The sequence below is a fragment of the Hypomesus nipponensis genome, chromosome 4 (genome assembly GCF_054491055.1).
Source record: "Hypomesus nipponensis isolate SF chromosome 4, ASM5449105v1, whole genome shotgun sequence".
In the NCBI taxonomy this organism is placed as follows: Eukaryota; Metazoa; Chordata; class Actinopteri; order Osmeriformes; family Osmeridae; genus Hypomesus; species Hypomesus nipponensis.
The window spans coordinates 3499690-3515704 of record NC_140364.1 but is presented as its reverse complement, the minus strand read 5'-3'; the positions used below and the strand labels follow the sequence as shown (position 1 = coordinate 3515704).

Below are 16015 nucleotides of genomic sequence, written 5' to 3'. Positions count from 1 at the left end.
TCACCCATGGTTGGTTATTTAAAAATGTTGATTATTTTAGGACATTAGAGTAATAACCCTAAACACTCGCCTAAGATTTTTATTTTAACAGAGCAGGTCTATTCAATGGAACTTAGCTGTGGGCCTATATTATCAATGGATATCGGCCTTTACAGGTCTCCACTGCGTATTAATGTGTAGGCCTATTTTAGGGCCAAATAAAATTTGCAAGAATGGACAATAACACGCCCGAAAATAGGGTACCAGAGACCACCTCCCAGCTCCGTTTAGCTGTTTGTTCAAAACCGTAAATTATTCTTACTGATAGAACTGTTCCATAAAAAGAAAACACATGAAATCTGAACATTTCCGCTGAGACTTTTTATTATTGTAAATAGTTCTGAGCGCTAGTTGTGTGCACTCCCACAGCGAGCACATTCGGTATGAAAGTGCTGCCCTGCATAGGCACGTCGTAGGCTATTGACGGCAGAGCGCAACGAAGGAGGGGTTCCACTCCTCCGGCATCTAGCCTATATATAGCTCAAGTTCAATCCTGCGCGCTCCTTGGAAGCGGTGGACAGGATACCGGGAGGCTGTGTGTATTCGCGCGCGGGAGAGGGACTACCGGTGCGCTCTGTTACTAACGCTTCACGATTCCCAAGAGCCAGCCAAGCGCGTCCATTCGAACCATCTCAATGCAAGCCGTGCGGGTGTGAGGTAGGGTGCACTATAAAATAATGTTTTTTGTTTTGTTTTGTTTATTACTCTGTTAACGTTAAGTTGCTGCTGACGTTGTATTTACATTCAGGGTACTTTTGGCGCGTTTTTCGCCTCGTTGTCTGACATGTTGTCTGTCCCCGCCGTTATGAGAACGAGAACCAGGCTACGTCTATAGGCGACTCAACCTCCCGATCGGGAAAGATAGAAAAAGAGATGAGGTAGAGACAAAAAGAGAGGGAGAAGGAGAGACATATATAGACAGAGAGACCAAGACAAAGCAAGAGACAGATCCATGCTGGTGGTGGTGGTGGTGGTGGTGGTGGTGGGGGGGGGGGGCGGTTGAGAGAGGGTAGGATGGAGAGAGAGAGACTTTCAGAGAACATCGGGGTGAATCGGTTGCTGTCCGTGAGTGTTGGTGCTGAAATCCGCGGAGGGGGTTTGGCCACGCGGAGGGGGTTTGGTTGTGATGGTATTGACTGTTTGCAGGACTGTAGTGGGTAGTGACTAATTATCTTTCAAGTGCTGTTAGTCTTTCACTGTGTTGTTTCCATTGTGTCAGTGAAAGCGACATCAGACAGAACAACACCATTCTTCCGCCAGAGTAATCAATACAAGGGGATGGAACCGATCGATGCGACTGGAGGCTAAATATTTGTTTAGATTTAAGGGATTTACAGGTGATCTCGTGTGGACAATATTCAACGGTGGACTAAATAGGTGTAGTTATTGATACACAGGATGGATGTTTGTTGTTAACACTTTATATACTAATTAGCCGCTTTTATTCAAAATCGACGGACTGGGAGTCGAAACCACTATCTCTTGATCTGCAGTAAGATGCTGCCAGATGACTCACTGACCACCGAAACACTATTAGAAGCACCACACATTTCTGATCCTTGGCTGAAGGCTACCTTCTGTATGCACTATTTGTATGTCACTTTGGATGAAGACGTCTGCCGAATGAATAACATGTCAGCAACAGTAGGTCAGTTACATTGTGGTGGCTGTCTCATTATAGCCACCACCTGAACGTCTCCTGTGATGAAAGCTGAATGAGCGTGTTGTGTGTCCTGACAGCAGTACTGGACCATCTGTGCTGCTTGTTGTGTCAACAGTCTTCCTGTCTGTGTTTGTCTCTGTGGTGCAGCGGTGCACAACAGTCTTTGGTAACCGGCCAGCACACACACACCTAGACAGGGGACTGAGAGGGGGTGGGGAGGTGGGAGGGTGTTTGGGTGTGATAGAGAGAGTGCACGTGTGTGTGTGTGAGAGAAAGAGTGTGCGTGTGTATGAGAGTGTGTGATAAAAGAGAGGGAGAGAGAAAGCGAGAGATACAGATCCAGATCGAGATATATACATAGAGAGAGAGAGAAAGGAGAGAGAAAGAGGGAGAGTGCTGCAGAGAGGGAGAGAAAGAGGGGGAGAAAGAAACTGAGAGGAAAAGACAGAGAGACACAAAGGGAGAGCAAGAGGGAGGGAGAGAGAGAGGAAGACAGAGAGGGAGAGAGAGACAGAAAGGGAGAGAGACATACAGACAGAAGGACAAAGAGAGAGAGAGGGAGAGAGACAAAAAGGGAGAGAGACAGACAGAGAGAGAGAGAGAGAGGGAGAGAAAGAATTGACTCAGTCATGCGTGGGTGTGCTCTGTACTCTGCTTGGGTGGGGTGCAGTAGAGGAGGGTGATGGGGTGGTGAGGGGAGGGCAGACATGCACTGTGGAGTTAAGCGGAGAGGAGTGGGAGTTAAAAGGCTCAAGATGTAGACTTGTATTCCATGAAGTCACTTGGAAGGAAAGAGGGAAGGGCTGAGAGAGGGAGAGAGAGGGAAGTAGAAGGAGATATAAGGAAGAGAAGGAGACATGAGGGAGGGAACGAGGGTAGGAGGGTAAGAAGGTATGAGGGAGGAAGGGAGGGAGGGAGAGAGGGAAGGATAGGAGGGAGGGAGGGAGGGAGGGAGGGAGAGAGGGAAAGAGGGTAGGAGGGAGGGAGAGGGGGAAGGAGTGTAGGAAGGGAGGGTAGGAGGGAGGTAGAGAGGGAAGGAGGGTAGAAAGGAGGGAGAGAGGGAAGGAAGGTAGGAATGGAAGGTAGGAGGGAGGGAGGGAGGGTAGGAAGAGAGGAGATGGCTGTGGCTCGTGGGTCTCATGTGAGTGTGCTGTTGTGTAGCTGGGACCACACTCTTTACCCAGCAGGGTCACATGTCGCACTGACGATGGTGTTGTCACGGTGATAATAGTCCCTGTGATTTATCTGTAATTATTGCTTTGATGTCTCATGAAAGCCTCAAGCATTCCAACAGATGCTTGCACACACACACACAACTATGAGAGGATCAGTGTTTAGGATATTGCATATATACACACACACGTACAAACAAAACATGCACACACACACAGGACTATCTACTTGGTTGCAGAGGTGAGAGCAGGAGAGAGAGAGAGAGAGAGAGAGAGAGAGAGAGAGAGAGAGAGAGAGAGAAAGAGAGAGAGAGAGAGAGAGAGAGAGAGAGTGAGAGAGAGAGAGGAAGACAGTACAAGGAAAACTAAGAGATAAACCGTGAGAGAAAATGCACAGTTGAGGATTTTGGTTTTCAGAGTCAAGGAACAGTGAACAGTAACACACTTCAGCTGTCTAGCAGCACATCCCAACTACCCCTATTACCACCTGCAGGTCACAATATCCCATAATACTGCTACAGTGGATTAGGTTAGAATGCTCGCATTCTGAGAGGCTGTGATGATTTTAATGTTGCCTGGGTGCATCCTCTCCTCTCCTTGATTTCCTAGCTCTCCTTTACCATCATCTCCTCTCTTCACAAATTCTCTCCCCTAATCTCCTCTCCTCTCTCTCGTAGTTCTCCTCTCCTCATCTTGTCTCCTTGCAGTTCAATGTCAAGTCTTCTGACATGTGTCCAGAACCATCTGTCTCTGACACCAAGAGTTAACTAAGTTAAACTCCGACTCCCCCTGACTCTCCCCCGACTCTCCCCGCGACTCTCCCCCCGACTCTCCCCCCGACTCTCCCCCCTGACTCTCCCCCCTGACTCTCCCCCCTGACTCCCCCCCCCGACTCCTCCCCCGACTCCTCCCCCGACTCCTCCCCCGACTCCCCCCTGACTCCCCCCCTGACTCTCCCTCTGACTCCCCCCTCCCACACACCACGTGACCCCCAGTTTAGTTGTAACCAGTTAACGGGCACCACTGTCACAGGTGTTACTGGTTAACTGTCAATGTTGTCGTTGGGGGGGGGGGGGGGAGGGGGTGAGAGAAAGTGTGTTCTCTGGAGCTCACGCTCGCTTGCGCCTCCAGGACTTTGAAGGGGTGGGGGGAGCGTGGGGAGCGTGGGGGGGGTTTGATGGTGGGCGAACGGTGGGGAGGTGACAGCGGGGAAGGGGGGGGGGGGGGGGGGTTGGAAAGAAAGAGAGGAAGTGAGAGAAAGTGTGTTCTCCGGAACTTCTACATCCTTTCATTCGGAGGGCCTCATTGTCACATGACCCTGTGACTACTTTATCTTCTGCTATTATTAACCGTCCATCGTGCGTGCGTGTGTGTCAATTACACATTGGGATGGGAACAGGGCCATACTGTGCTTTATCTCCTGTATGAGTGAGAAAAACATGATGTGTGGATGTGCGTCTGCGTGTGTGTTTGTCTGTTTGTGTGTGTGATCATTAGACATTAGTGTACAGATGAACAGTATGAAGGTTATTTGTCCTTGTGCATCTTGCATGAGTTTGCGTTTGCTTGTGTGTGTGGCTGTGTATGTAGCAGTGTGTGTGTGTGTGTCGCTGTGTGTGTGGCTGTGTGTGTGTGTGGCTGTGTGTGTGTGGCTGTGTGTGTGTGGCTGTGTGTGTGTGTGTGTCGGTGTGTAGGAAGAGAAGGCAGGGAACCTGCAGGAACCTGCAGGTATAAGATCTATTGAATGTACCTCCAGTTTGGCAGTTCAGTCACCTTAAAAAACACATTAATTAAACAATAAATAAGAAGAAAGAGATTATTCAAATTCTGCTTTACTGCTTGGGCAAATGCTTAATTCTGATAGGCTATATTATTCTGCATTCAATTCCCCACCTCTGCAGTGTTGTTCCATTACAAGGACACACAACCCATTGCGAGCGACCAATTAGACAGGTGACTCAGTCTGATACAGTCTAGATCTTTCTTTCTCACTGAGATGTGTCTCACGGCCTCCTGCACGCCAAGCTGGAAAAGGCTAGTGGTGTGTGGGAGTGTGTTAGCATGTGTGTGTGTGTGGTGTGTGTCAGCGTGTGTGTTGCTCCATGTCCGTCTGTGTGTGTCTGTTTGTTCTGTGACCTAGAAAGAACATAAAGGAGACTCTATGGCAGACAGTCACAATCCCAGAACTGTTCACATACAGCAGAGAGTTAATAAGCTGATCTTTCTTCACGATTCAGCTCATCCTCCTCCTGGTCAGATGACAGAGGGCCCTCTGTATCTCATCTCTGTACCTGTAGCTAGCTATTAGCTTTCAGTCCCTGTATATTCTGAGGGTACGAGCTAGCTATTTGCATTCAGTCCCTGTATATTCTCAGGGGTGCTAGCCATCTATTAGCATTCAGTCCTTGTATCTTCTGAGGGTACGAGCTAGCTATCTGCATTCGGTCCACGAACGTTCTAAGGGGTCTAGCTAGCCAGCTATTAGCTTTCTGTCCATGTCTCTTCTGAGGGGGCTATCTACATTTACATTTAGTCATTTAGCAGACGCTCTAATCCAGAGCGATTTACAGTAAGTACAGGGACATTCTCCCCGAGGCAAGTAGGGTGAACTGCCTTGCCCAAGGACACGACGTCATTTTGCACGTCCAGAAATCGAACCAACAACCTTCGGATTAATAGCCTGACCCCCTAACCGCTCAGCCATCTGACCCATCATCTACCTGTTAGCCATAGCCGCTGTAACATATTTTATCAGGGGGGTGCCGGGGGGGGTGGGGCTTAATGTTGCGGGGCGGCAGGGACAGACTGGGAGTAAAAATAGGCCCTGGACTTTGATCCAGACCGGCTTACCAGAACCGGCCCCCATATAAGCCACCACAGCCGCCCTGCTAATGCATGCACATTCTGTGTATGATGTGATGCTAATTCGGGATTTCTATAGTTAATGCGAGCGCGCCTAGCGTGCAAGCCAAATTTTGAGGCTTTTATTTGAGCAGCAAAATAGTTGAGCTTTATGTCAAATAAACATAGCCGTTTTTCAATTGGTAAATCCTTGTCTAGTGAGGGTGATGTCTTTTTGTCTCCTAAGTGTTCAGCCCCACCCTTACGTTTCTTAGCCTGGCTTTCCATCGTTATTCTTCTCCTGCTCTCCATGGCCAGTCTGCTACTGCGGGGCTGTGCCTCGTGCTGTCGGGGTGCTGCAGCACCCTCAGCACCGCCAATTCCCGCGGCCATGCTGTTAGCATTCAGTTTCTATATCTTCTGAAGGGGCCAGCTAGCATCTTTTAGCAGTCCACCCCCTGTACCCAGTTAGCTGAGTGCTCAACCCTTGTATCTACAGTGTGGAACTTACTAGCTACCCGCTAGCCCCAGGACAGTTGTGTGCCATCAGTGGGATTGTTTACATTTTCCAAAATAAATCAGGGGAAATCAGCCAAACATTTGTGTTTGACCGGATAAGAAGGAAGATTAAATTGTAGTGGGAGTAAAGTGCCCCTGAATCCCTTTACTGGCCGGCAGGACAGTCGCAGATTCTACTGATAAAACACAAACCCAATAAACCAGTTTGGCTGCGATGTGGACTTTATGTTTCCGCTTGTCAGGATTTATTACGGAACTAAGACAAGCAATTTTCTAAGATGACTATTATTATATATGTGATCTCATTTCTAAAAACATTATGCTGTTTTTATGTTGTTGTAGCCTCCCTGCCCAGCCAGAGACGAGTGGAGCCCCGCTTCTGTCTGCGGACATGAACTCCTCCTACGCCACCCTGAACCCGCCCTTCTGGGCCCTCTACACCAATCACAGTTCTCACTACGACGACGGTTACTATGGCAACACGACTGAGGCCCCGCCCTCCATCCACAAGCCAAAGGCCTGTGAGCAGCTCAACATCGCCGTGGAGGTGAGAGGGTGGGCGGTTCAAATCCCCACGGCACTGGACGTGCAGATGCGTTGAGAGCCAACTTGTGACCTCACAGACGTGTCGATAAAGTTTTGATACATCAAGAGCAACACGACGTATCATACATACTGCTAACATTTTTGCTGTCCTCTCTCTCCAGGTGTTCCTGATTCTGGGCATCATCAGTCTGCTTGAGAACATTCTGGTGATTGCTGCCATCGTGAAGAACAAGAACCTGCACTCTCCCATGTACTTCTTTGTGTGCAGTCTGGCCGTGGCAGACATGCTAGTCAGTGTGTCCAACGCTTGGGAAACCATCATCATTTACCTCCTCAACAACAAGTAGGACATCAGTGGCTGATGGGATGTTGGTGGATGCAATGTTGGCTGATGTGTTATTTGGCATTGGTGTGAACTCTTTAATGTTCGTGACTTCTGGTCATTTGTGGTTGATGTTGGTTAAGGATAACCAATGCTCCGCATAATTCTTGGTCAGAATCATAAAGAATTGGTCAATATTAGTGTATGGTGTTCAACATTTGTCAATATGAGTTTATGATCTTCAACATTGGTCAATATTAATTTACGATCTTCAACGTTGGTCGACATTAGTTCAGTGTGTTCATTATTGGCAAATGTTAGTTAGTGACAGTCCTGACGGCCAGTGTTGATCATTTCACATGGTTATCTAAACCTGACTTCCTGTCCCGCCCCCAGACGCCTGGTCGTGGACGACCACTTCATCCGCCAGATGGACAACGTGTTTGACTCCATGATCTGCATCTCCGTGGTGGCGTCCATGTGCAGCCTGCTGGCCATCGCCGTGGACCGCTACGTCACCATCTTCTACGCTCTGCGCTACCACAACATCATGACGCTTCGCCGCGCCGCCGCCATCATCGCCGCCATCTGGACCTTCTGCACCGGCTGCGGCATCGTGTTCATCGTCTACTCCGACTCCACGCCCGTCATCGTGTGCCTGGTGTCCATGTTCTTCGCCATGCTGGTGCTCATGGCCTCGCTCTACAGCCACATGTTCATGTTGGCGCGCTCGCACGTCAAGCGCATCGCCGCGCTGCCCGGCTACAACTCCATCCACCAGCGGACGAGCATGAAGGGGGCCATCACCCTCACCATCCTCCTGGGGATCTTCATCGTGTGCTGGGCGCCCTTCTTCCTGCACCTCATCCTGATGATCTCCTGCCCGCGGAACCTCTACTGCGTCTGCTTCATGTCCCACTTCAACATGTACCTGATCCTGATCATGTGCAACTCCGTCATAGACCCCCTGATCTACGCCTTCAGGAGCCAGGAGATGAGGAAGACCTTCAGGGAGATCATCTGCTGCTACAGCCTCAGGAACGTCTGCAGCAACCTGGGGCTCACCAGGAACATCAGCGGATGACCTCCGGGTCGCCGTCACCGTGACCTCCACTCGAGCTCCACGCGATCGCCAGGCGATCGAGGGGTCGCCCTTGTTGAGTTTTATTCTGAGTGAAAACTAGGCTGAGGTTTTTTAATCTGGTCTTCAGATTGGGATCTGGATCAAAGTGCTACAGTGCTGGAATCTGGATATGGAAGGTCAAGGTGGTGTCATGAACTAGAATTGCGCCCCCTACAGGTGTTAAAAAGCTCTACAGGGTTTTGTTTACCATGCCAAACTCCACAATCCTCAGCTGAACTCTGACCTCAGCTTAATGAACTTTGACCTGTAAGGGGGAAGGGGCTGAGAGGGTCATGTGACTTCTTAACAACAGCCCCCACCCCCACCCCCCCATGGGACTTCCAGGTTCAATTTCAGGAAGTGACCTCAGTATTTTAGCCTGAATGTTGATCATGTGCTCACCGTGTACTGCACCTCCTCACCCCTCCACCCCCTCTTCATCTCCTCCCCCACTTCCTTTCCCCTACACCCCTCCTCACCCTCACCCCCTCTCCCTCCACGCTGATAACCTAAAAAGACTACAAACGACAAGCCCACCTAACAGCCTGAATCTTATCCCTTGCCATCCTATCTCCTGGCTATGCACCCACACCAGAAAAACCCTACCTCGAATCCTCCACATTCATGTCATACAGTACACGCACCACACACATAAAACACTGTACATGTACTACCCCTCCTCCTAACATGATATGGAATGCCCCCAATCTTATAAATAACCCTCCACTCCCCTTAACCTCCCCCCGACCTCCCCCTTCCCCCCCCTACCCTCCTAATAGTATACATGACATGGCCTCCTTCCCCAGCCCACTGTCCTAATAATAAAGTGTATGTCTGCCCCCCCCCCAGAGCAGTGGATTCTAATCACCGTGCCTGCTCAACATGACTGGACCCTCAGCGGGCCTGGCCCACATGACCCCCTTGTAAACACTCATAACACCGCCGGTGCAAACCAGGTCCCATGACACGCAACCCTAGCAGCTCCACATGAAAGAGCCCGTTCAGTGTGTGTGTGTGAGAGAGTGCGTGTGTGAGAGAGTGTGTGTGTGTGTGTGTGACTAAATAGTTATAATCCAGGGTAAAGCTGTTTCAAGGCTGTCTCAGGATGCATGATATACTGAGGTAAACTTGTTCAGTAAGTCTTCAGTAACTCACTTATGTACAGCCTGCTGGTTTCTTCAGCCTCCACTAACATGGTGTAAATAGTGTACATGTAAGGGGTTTGACCTCGTGCTGACCTGAAGAAATGTCCTGCTTATGTCCTTTCCCTATTTAAAGACGAGAAAAGGAGGATTATGAACTCGTATATGATGTTGTCATCATGTGTGGTATATTTGTTTTTGACAATCCCTTCTGTGTCAATAATCGTAATAATGCTTTTGAACTTTATCCAGTTGTAAACAGAGGATTCATCTGGCAACACACACACACACGTACAAATGCACACACACCTATACTCACACATATACACACGTACAAATGCACACATATACCCACACACACATACAAATACACACACACATATACTCACACACACACACACACACTGCAGATACAATCTAATGACCAGATCAGCTGGTGAAACAGGTTGTTAATGCTGTGACAGTGGATTACCTCAGTGGACTCATCTCACTGCCAACATCTTCCCAGAGTGCAACAGTGGATTGCTGTTGAATGTTAAACAAGAACATGGACAATCAATAAAGTTGGATTTGATTTGAATCTCTGCAAACATTGGCGGGCTCTTCAAAGAAACCATGTTGTCTCACACACTCTCACAGGTCTTTATTTTGATTTGTCTTTTTTTTTCTGTCATTCTGTAAGGAACCCATCTCGGTTTGATGACATCACTTGTATTAAGCCAATGAGCAGCCCCCAACTCTCCTGCATATATATATCACTGCTGAGTCATGTTGGGGCAGGGGCTTGATATGAAGGATCTATGTTTCGTCCTTCTTTGAAAGACAGTTAACCATTTATATTCCCTCGTGGTTTTACATTGGCGACGCACTGAAAACCATATAGCCCTTTGTATTTATTTATTTCGCCCATGGGTTTTCTGATAATGTCACAAATGTGGACGACCTCAGGAGTAGCATGTAATCCTAGGTAGTTAATGAGGTTATAGATGCAGAACTGTTAACCAATAAGAAAACACATTTTTTCTTCTTCTTACAAATATGTTTGTTTTGCCAAACCCAAGAATTGATGTTATGTCAAATGTAAACATTTTAACAGCTTTGTGTTTCGGGTGTCAGGAGGTTAAAGTATGGGCCACCATTTTCAGAACCCGGTGAAAATGTGAAGCCTTTGTTCCCCACAGAAAACATAATTGTGTTCATTTAGCATTTTTAGCCAAAGCAGCACACAGGGGGATTTGAACATGTGACCTCATGACCTGCAGTCAGATGACATTACTGAGCTACACCTCTCTACAGGAAGAGAGGGTTCCAGAAAGGGTTGAACCCTGGAAAGAAGTTTGTTGACGTTGTTGTCAGGATTGTTGCACACACATGCACATTGACCCACAAAAATACACACATAGACACACACACTTACGTAGATACATTCACGCACATAGACACATGCACGCACACACACGCACATATACAACACACAGTTACCTTTACCTCAAGTTACAAAATGTTCGAGAACACTTGGAACATGGTGTAATCATAAATTATCACTAAAGCAGGCTCAGGTCAGCCATTTTTCTCTCTATCCACAAATGGTAAACATTGCTCCTGCAAATACAACTGTCCTTCGCAAGGGTGGAGAAAATGATCTCTCTTTTTCACTAAAGAAAAATTGGTGTGAGGAGTGAGAAAGACAGGTGTGACAGGTGAGACAGACAGGTGAGACATAGACAGGTGAGACATAGACAGGTGAGACAGACTGGTTGTGGCATAAACACCAGAGGGTGAAGGCTGTTTGACAGAGACCAGGGTCCTTATTGATTCTTTTGGAAACTGAAGATGTGTTGAGGAAATGAGTTCTGCTGTGGTTCAAAGGGAGGTCCAGGGGCAGGAGGAAAGAATCGGAGAGAAGAAAGAGAAGACTGAGAGAGAGGGATGACTAAGGACATGCCCAAGAGACATGTAACAGGTTATATTTACATGATGTTTCATCTATATCCAATCGACAATAATGATTTCCCCTCAGGCCTACAGACTACCATGTCTGACTCACACACACACACACACACACACACACACACACACATCCCATATAGTGTCCAATTAACCTTTTCGTAACAGCTCCCAGCCCAGCGGATTGGGAACTTTCTCACAATAGGTTTCCTGTTTTGTACGTATTATTTCTCAACTGGGTGGTATATACAGAAATATTTATTGACCTGTGGATATGTGCTGTATCTTGTGGTTGTGTGTAAAGCTGGCTTGCATAAATACTCCTGTTATGAAGGGGGAAGGTGGGGTGTGTGTGTGTGTGTGTGTGTGTGCGTGTGCGTGTGTGTGTGTGTGTGGGAGGGAGGGCCGGGGGGCGACAGTGTTATACAGTACATATAAAAGATGGAGCCAGGATCAAAGAATGTTTTGTGATGGTCATGACACATCCATAATATACTGTGATGATATGGATTATGATAATATGTACTATTATCCTATGGTTTTGTAAAATGCTGACTTTATCATGAAATTATGTTATGCCATTATGATGATAGGATTATATGCTGTTGTGATATTATGATAGTATATTAATATGATATTATGATATTATGAAACTGTGTTGCCTTTTGTATTCATACATAAGAGACTTTTCTGTGGAATGCCAGATTGGTATTTGACAAATGTAATCTCTGGATCACAGTTAATCTGAGTACATTGTGAATGTATGCCCCTGGAATTACTTCCAGGTTAGGCCCCTGAACCCCCGTCCCCTGCCCTCCCCTCCCCTCACCCCCCAACCCCCTTCCCCTGCTAGCTGCTGGTGCTGATCTGTGCTGATGCCTGTGACTGCTTCCTCTGTCTGTGGCTCGTTGTGTCACGTTGGTCGTCCGCTGGTGGGGACCTGCATGAATGTAGTGTTAACGTCATCTGTCAAATAAACGTGACAAATGGACACCTTGTCCCTGAGTTTCTGTCAGTCCCCTCCTGGGTAATTGCTCATTCTAAGGGGTCAAAACTCGTATCTCTTCCGGTGAATAGAAAGTAGAACATTCTCAGGAGTTTCCCAACTATTTCACACCATTTAATGTCAGCCACCTGGAAAATTAATTACATTCTCTGAAGGTTCGGTTTGTCCCACGCGGCTTGCCGTTCCTCACCCTTCAGCCCTGAGTGGGCTAAATCATGATGGAAACACTTCACTTTATATAATTGGAGGGAAATGAGTACCAAGACCAAATCATTACTTTTCAAGAACCATGGTAACCAACCCCTTCAAAGTGATTTCTCCCCGAGTGCTGCTTTGATTAGAGTCCTGGTTGATGTAGCTGTTACTTTGCTGTTTGACACGCTATCTTGACTTTTAGTGTGTTAGAGAGTTTGTCCCCAGTGATTATGCTTACAGATCATGTCTCTCTCCACACACCTGACAGACAGGATCCAGCGGGAACACTTCCCGTCAACAGACATGGCAAACTTTGATCAAAAAGTATTTCTATGAGATTTGGAAGATTTTCTTTTTTTTAAAGCAATGACATTCAAAGGCACCACAAACACTCAATATTTAGCGCACATCGACTGGATCTGGATTAAGTATGTGTGTCTGTGCTTTGACAGCATCCGTTCAAGTCACATTGCACAGCAGACATTTCACTGAAACCCAGAGACAGGAAGCCCACTTGTCTCCATAAGCATTCTAATCCTCAAAAATATAAAATTATGGACATATACATGTACACATCAAAGTTGTCCAACTAATGGTTTACTTCTCCTTCTAGACACACCCTACACCAAAGCTGTACCACAACCCTGAAAACAAATACGCTACACAGACAATTATAGTAGATTTGCTGTTAGATTGATCCCACTCCAGCAGTTTCGCTGACTGTGTTCCTACAATGCTTTGCAGAGTTCTTTCCCTTGATGCCTTTTTCGGTTTTCGAGGGCGGGATCAGGCAAGCGTCCAACTTCTCCCCCCAGTTGTGAAAGGAAAATTCTAATGGTATTGTAATAGAACAGATCCTGCAGCAGGAGAGGAACTAGAGGAACTAGATGTATTGGATGTACTGGACAAACTACTAGAGGTGCTAGAAGTGCCAGAGGTACTAGAGGTGCGAGAGGTACTAGAGGTGCTAGAGGTACTAGAGGTGCTAGAGGTGTTAGAGGTGCTAGAGGTACTAGAGGTGCTAGAGGTACTAGAAGTGCTAGAGGTACTAGAGGTGCTAGAGGTACTAGAAGTGCTAGAGGTACTAGAGGTAGTAGAAGTGCTAGAGGTACTAGAGGTGCTAGAGGTAGTAGAAGTGCTAGAGGTGCTAGAGGTACTAGACGTGCTAGAGGTACTAGAGGTACTAGAGGTGCTAGAGGTACTAAAGGTACTAGAGGTGTTAGAGGTGCTAGAGGTACTATAGGTGTTAGAGGTGCTAGAGGTACTAGAGGTACTAGAGGTGTTAGAGGTGCTATAGGTACTAGAAGTGCTAGAAGTGCTAGAGGTACTAGAGGTGCTAGAGGTACTAGAAGTGCTAGAGGTACTAGAGGTGCTAGAGGTGCTAGAAGTGCTAGAGGTGCTAGAGGTACTAGAAGTGCTAGAGGTGCTAGAGGTACTAGAAGTGCTAGAGGTGCTAGAGGTACTATAGGTGCTAGAGGTGCTAGAGGTACTAGAGGTGTTAGAGGTACTAGAGGTGCCAGAGGTACTATAGGTGCTAGAGGTACTAGAGGTACTAGAGGTGTTAGAGGTGCTAGAGGTACTAGAAGTGCTAGAGGTACTAGAGGTACTATAGGTGTTAGAGGGAGTAGCAGCAGAGTGCATGCCAACCCATACTCCTGTCACTCCCCTCTGAGAGTAGATTGTGCCTAATCTTAGCTCCAACCTTCACAACATTGTCAACATCTGAAATTGCTTTAATGTTTGTTTGTCGCCGGGCGTGAGAGGGGAGAGAAATGTGGCGTTGTGTTACACAGAACGTTCTCACACACAATGGGCTCGGCCTGTCCATGGAGCGTCTTTGTGGAATGTTCTCATTTTGAATCAAACATCCACAAAAACAAACTACATCGAACCCTCCCTGCGTCTTCACCTTGATCTTGTTTCACCAGCTGCAACAGTGCAAGACCCACTTTCCTCCTGGCACACACTTCCTGTCAGGTCACAGAGGCATCAGGCCGACCTCTGACCCCATTCTGCGAGATTATGTAACTTCTTGCTGCCTCGGTGCTGGAGAGATATGCATCTGCAATCCAGACGCCAGGAATGTCATTTCCTGCTTGGCTGGTGACCGTGGTGATTAAACGGAGAAATCGTTGTCCAGTTCTGGCAGGTTGCTGCCTTGAAACCCATTTCCTCTGGTCTCCACAGGGTGGGAAACCAAACAGCATCCTTGGATGAAAGCTGCCATGAAATTTTGTTTATAATCACGTTCTCAGCAGTGTTAACATGGAAACAGAGGGTGCCAACACAAACGTTAGCGATACACAAACAAGGTTTGTTCCTCTACACAGCCATTACACCTGTTAGAGCGCTGCGGTTGTACCACAAAACGCCTTGCTTGTGCATCGGTTGAGTTAGGGTTGTGGTGGTCTTTTGAATTTCCTTTCTTTTGAAGATTTTCATAGGCCATAACACACCATGAAAACATAAGACATTTTCTTTTTTTCTCTCTCTGGCAAGGACAGCACACAATTAAAAGTAATTGCGCCAGAGTAAAATGGCAGCTACTTTACATATGCTTCCCCTGAGATTAAAAACCTTGTTTTTAATATCAATACAAAGGCCTGGACTGAAAGCTCTTCCCCAGGACCAGGACCAAGGCCAGGATCAATGCCAGCGTTAGAGCTCATGCTAATCGGGTCTTCAAAGAGGTAGTTCAGCTTTACAGTGCTGGGCAACTATCTACTTAACTAGCTCTGCTGTCCCTCCTCTCACTTCTCCCTTCTCTTCGTTTTCTCCCCTGTCCCCTGTTCTGTTCTGTTCTCCCCTTCCCTGCTCTGTACCAAACAAAGCTGTGGGAGTTCAACGTTAACAGGCTCAACAGACGGTTTCCTTTTCATATGCTAAGCTAACAAGTCAGCTAATGCGCTGGCCGGTCTGCCGGCCAGCCCGTCAGTCAATGCCAGCAACCGGTCTTGGTTGCCAACAGATACGTTAGAAGTCATGAGATGGACCGGAGGCCTCTGACTTGGCAAGCTATCTCCATACAGCTTCACCAGCAACTGCACCAGCAACCAGCTGACTGACAGCAGTTGGACTGGCTTCACCTAGAAATGGATGGATGGGTGGGTGGGTGGATGGATGCCTGCTGAGATGTGGTTACTGTTGCACTGTGCCAGGAACAGACCAGACTCATTACTTCTGATCCGTGATGTTCAGCTGTACTTTCTAGATGCACCAGATGTAAGACACTCGCGTGGATACTAGATGGCTAACTGACTGGTTGGATGGCTGGACCACCGACTGACTGGTTAAATATCTGACAAGGTTGACTAACTGGATGGCTAACTGGACGGCTAATTGGATGGCTGACTGGTTGGCTGACTGACTGTCTGTCTGGCTAACAGGATGGCTGGCTGTTTAACTGGCTGAAAATCTGCTGTCATTGAGATGGCAGTAGTAATGAGGTGATTGCATCCAGACCTTGTTTCGGCGCAGTGGCTTGAAATGATCTCTCTTCT

The 16015-nt window shown here is 47.5% G+C and overlaps 1 protein-coding gene across 1 annotated transcript; it reads left to right on the top strand.

Annotated features, from left to right (window-relative positions):
• The first annotated feature begins 562 nt into the window (after positions 1–562).
• On the top strand, positions 563–9957 carry mc5ra (melanocortin 5a receptor). Its single transcript, XM_084695732.1, has 4 exons — positions 563–696; positions 6577–6781; positions 6942–7123; positions 7499–9957. Exons 2-4 carry the CDS (start codon positions 6626–6628, stop codon positions 8184–8186), a joined length of 1026 nt encoding a protein of 341 aa, XP_084551858.1. The 5' UTR covers positions 563–696; positions 6577–6625; the 3' UTR covers positions 8187–9957.
• The last annotated feature ends 6058 nt before the right edge of the window (positions 9958–16015 follow it).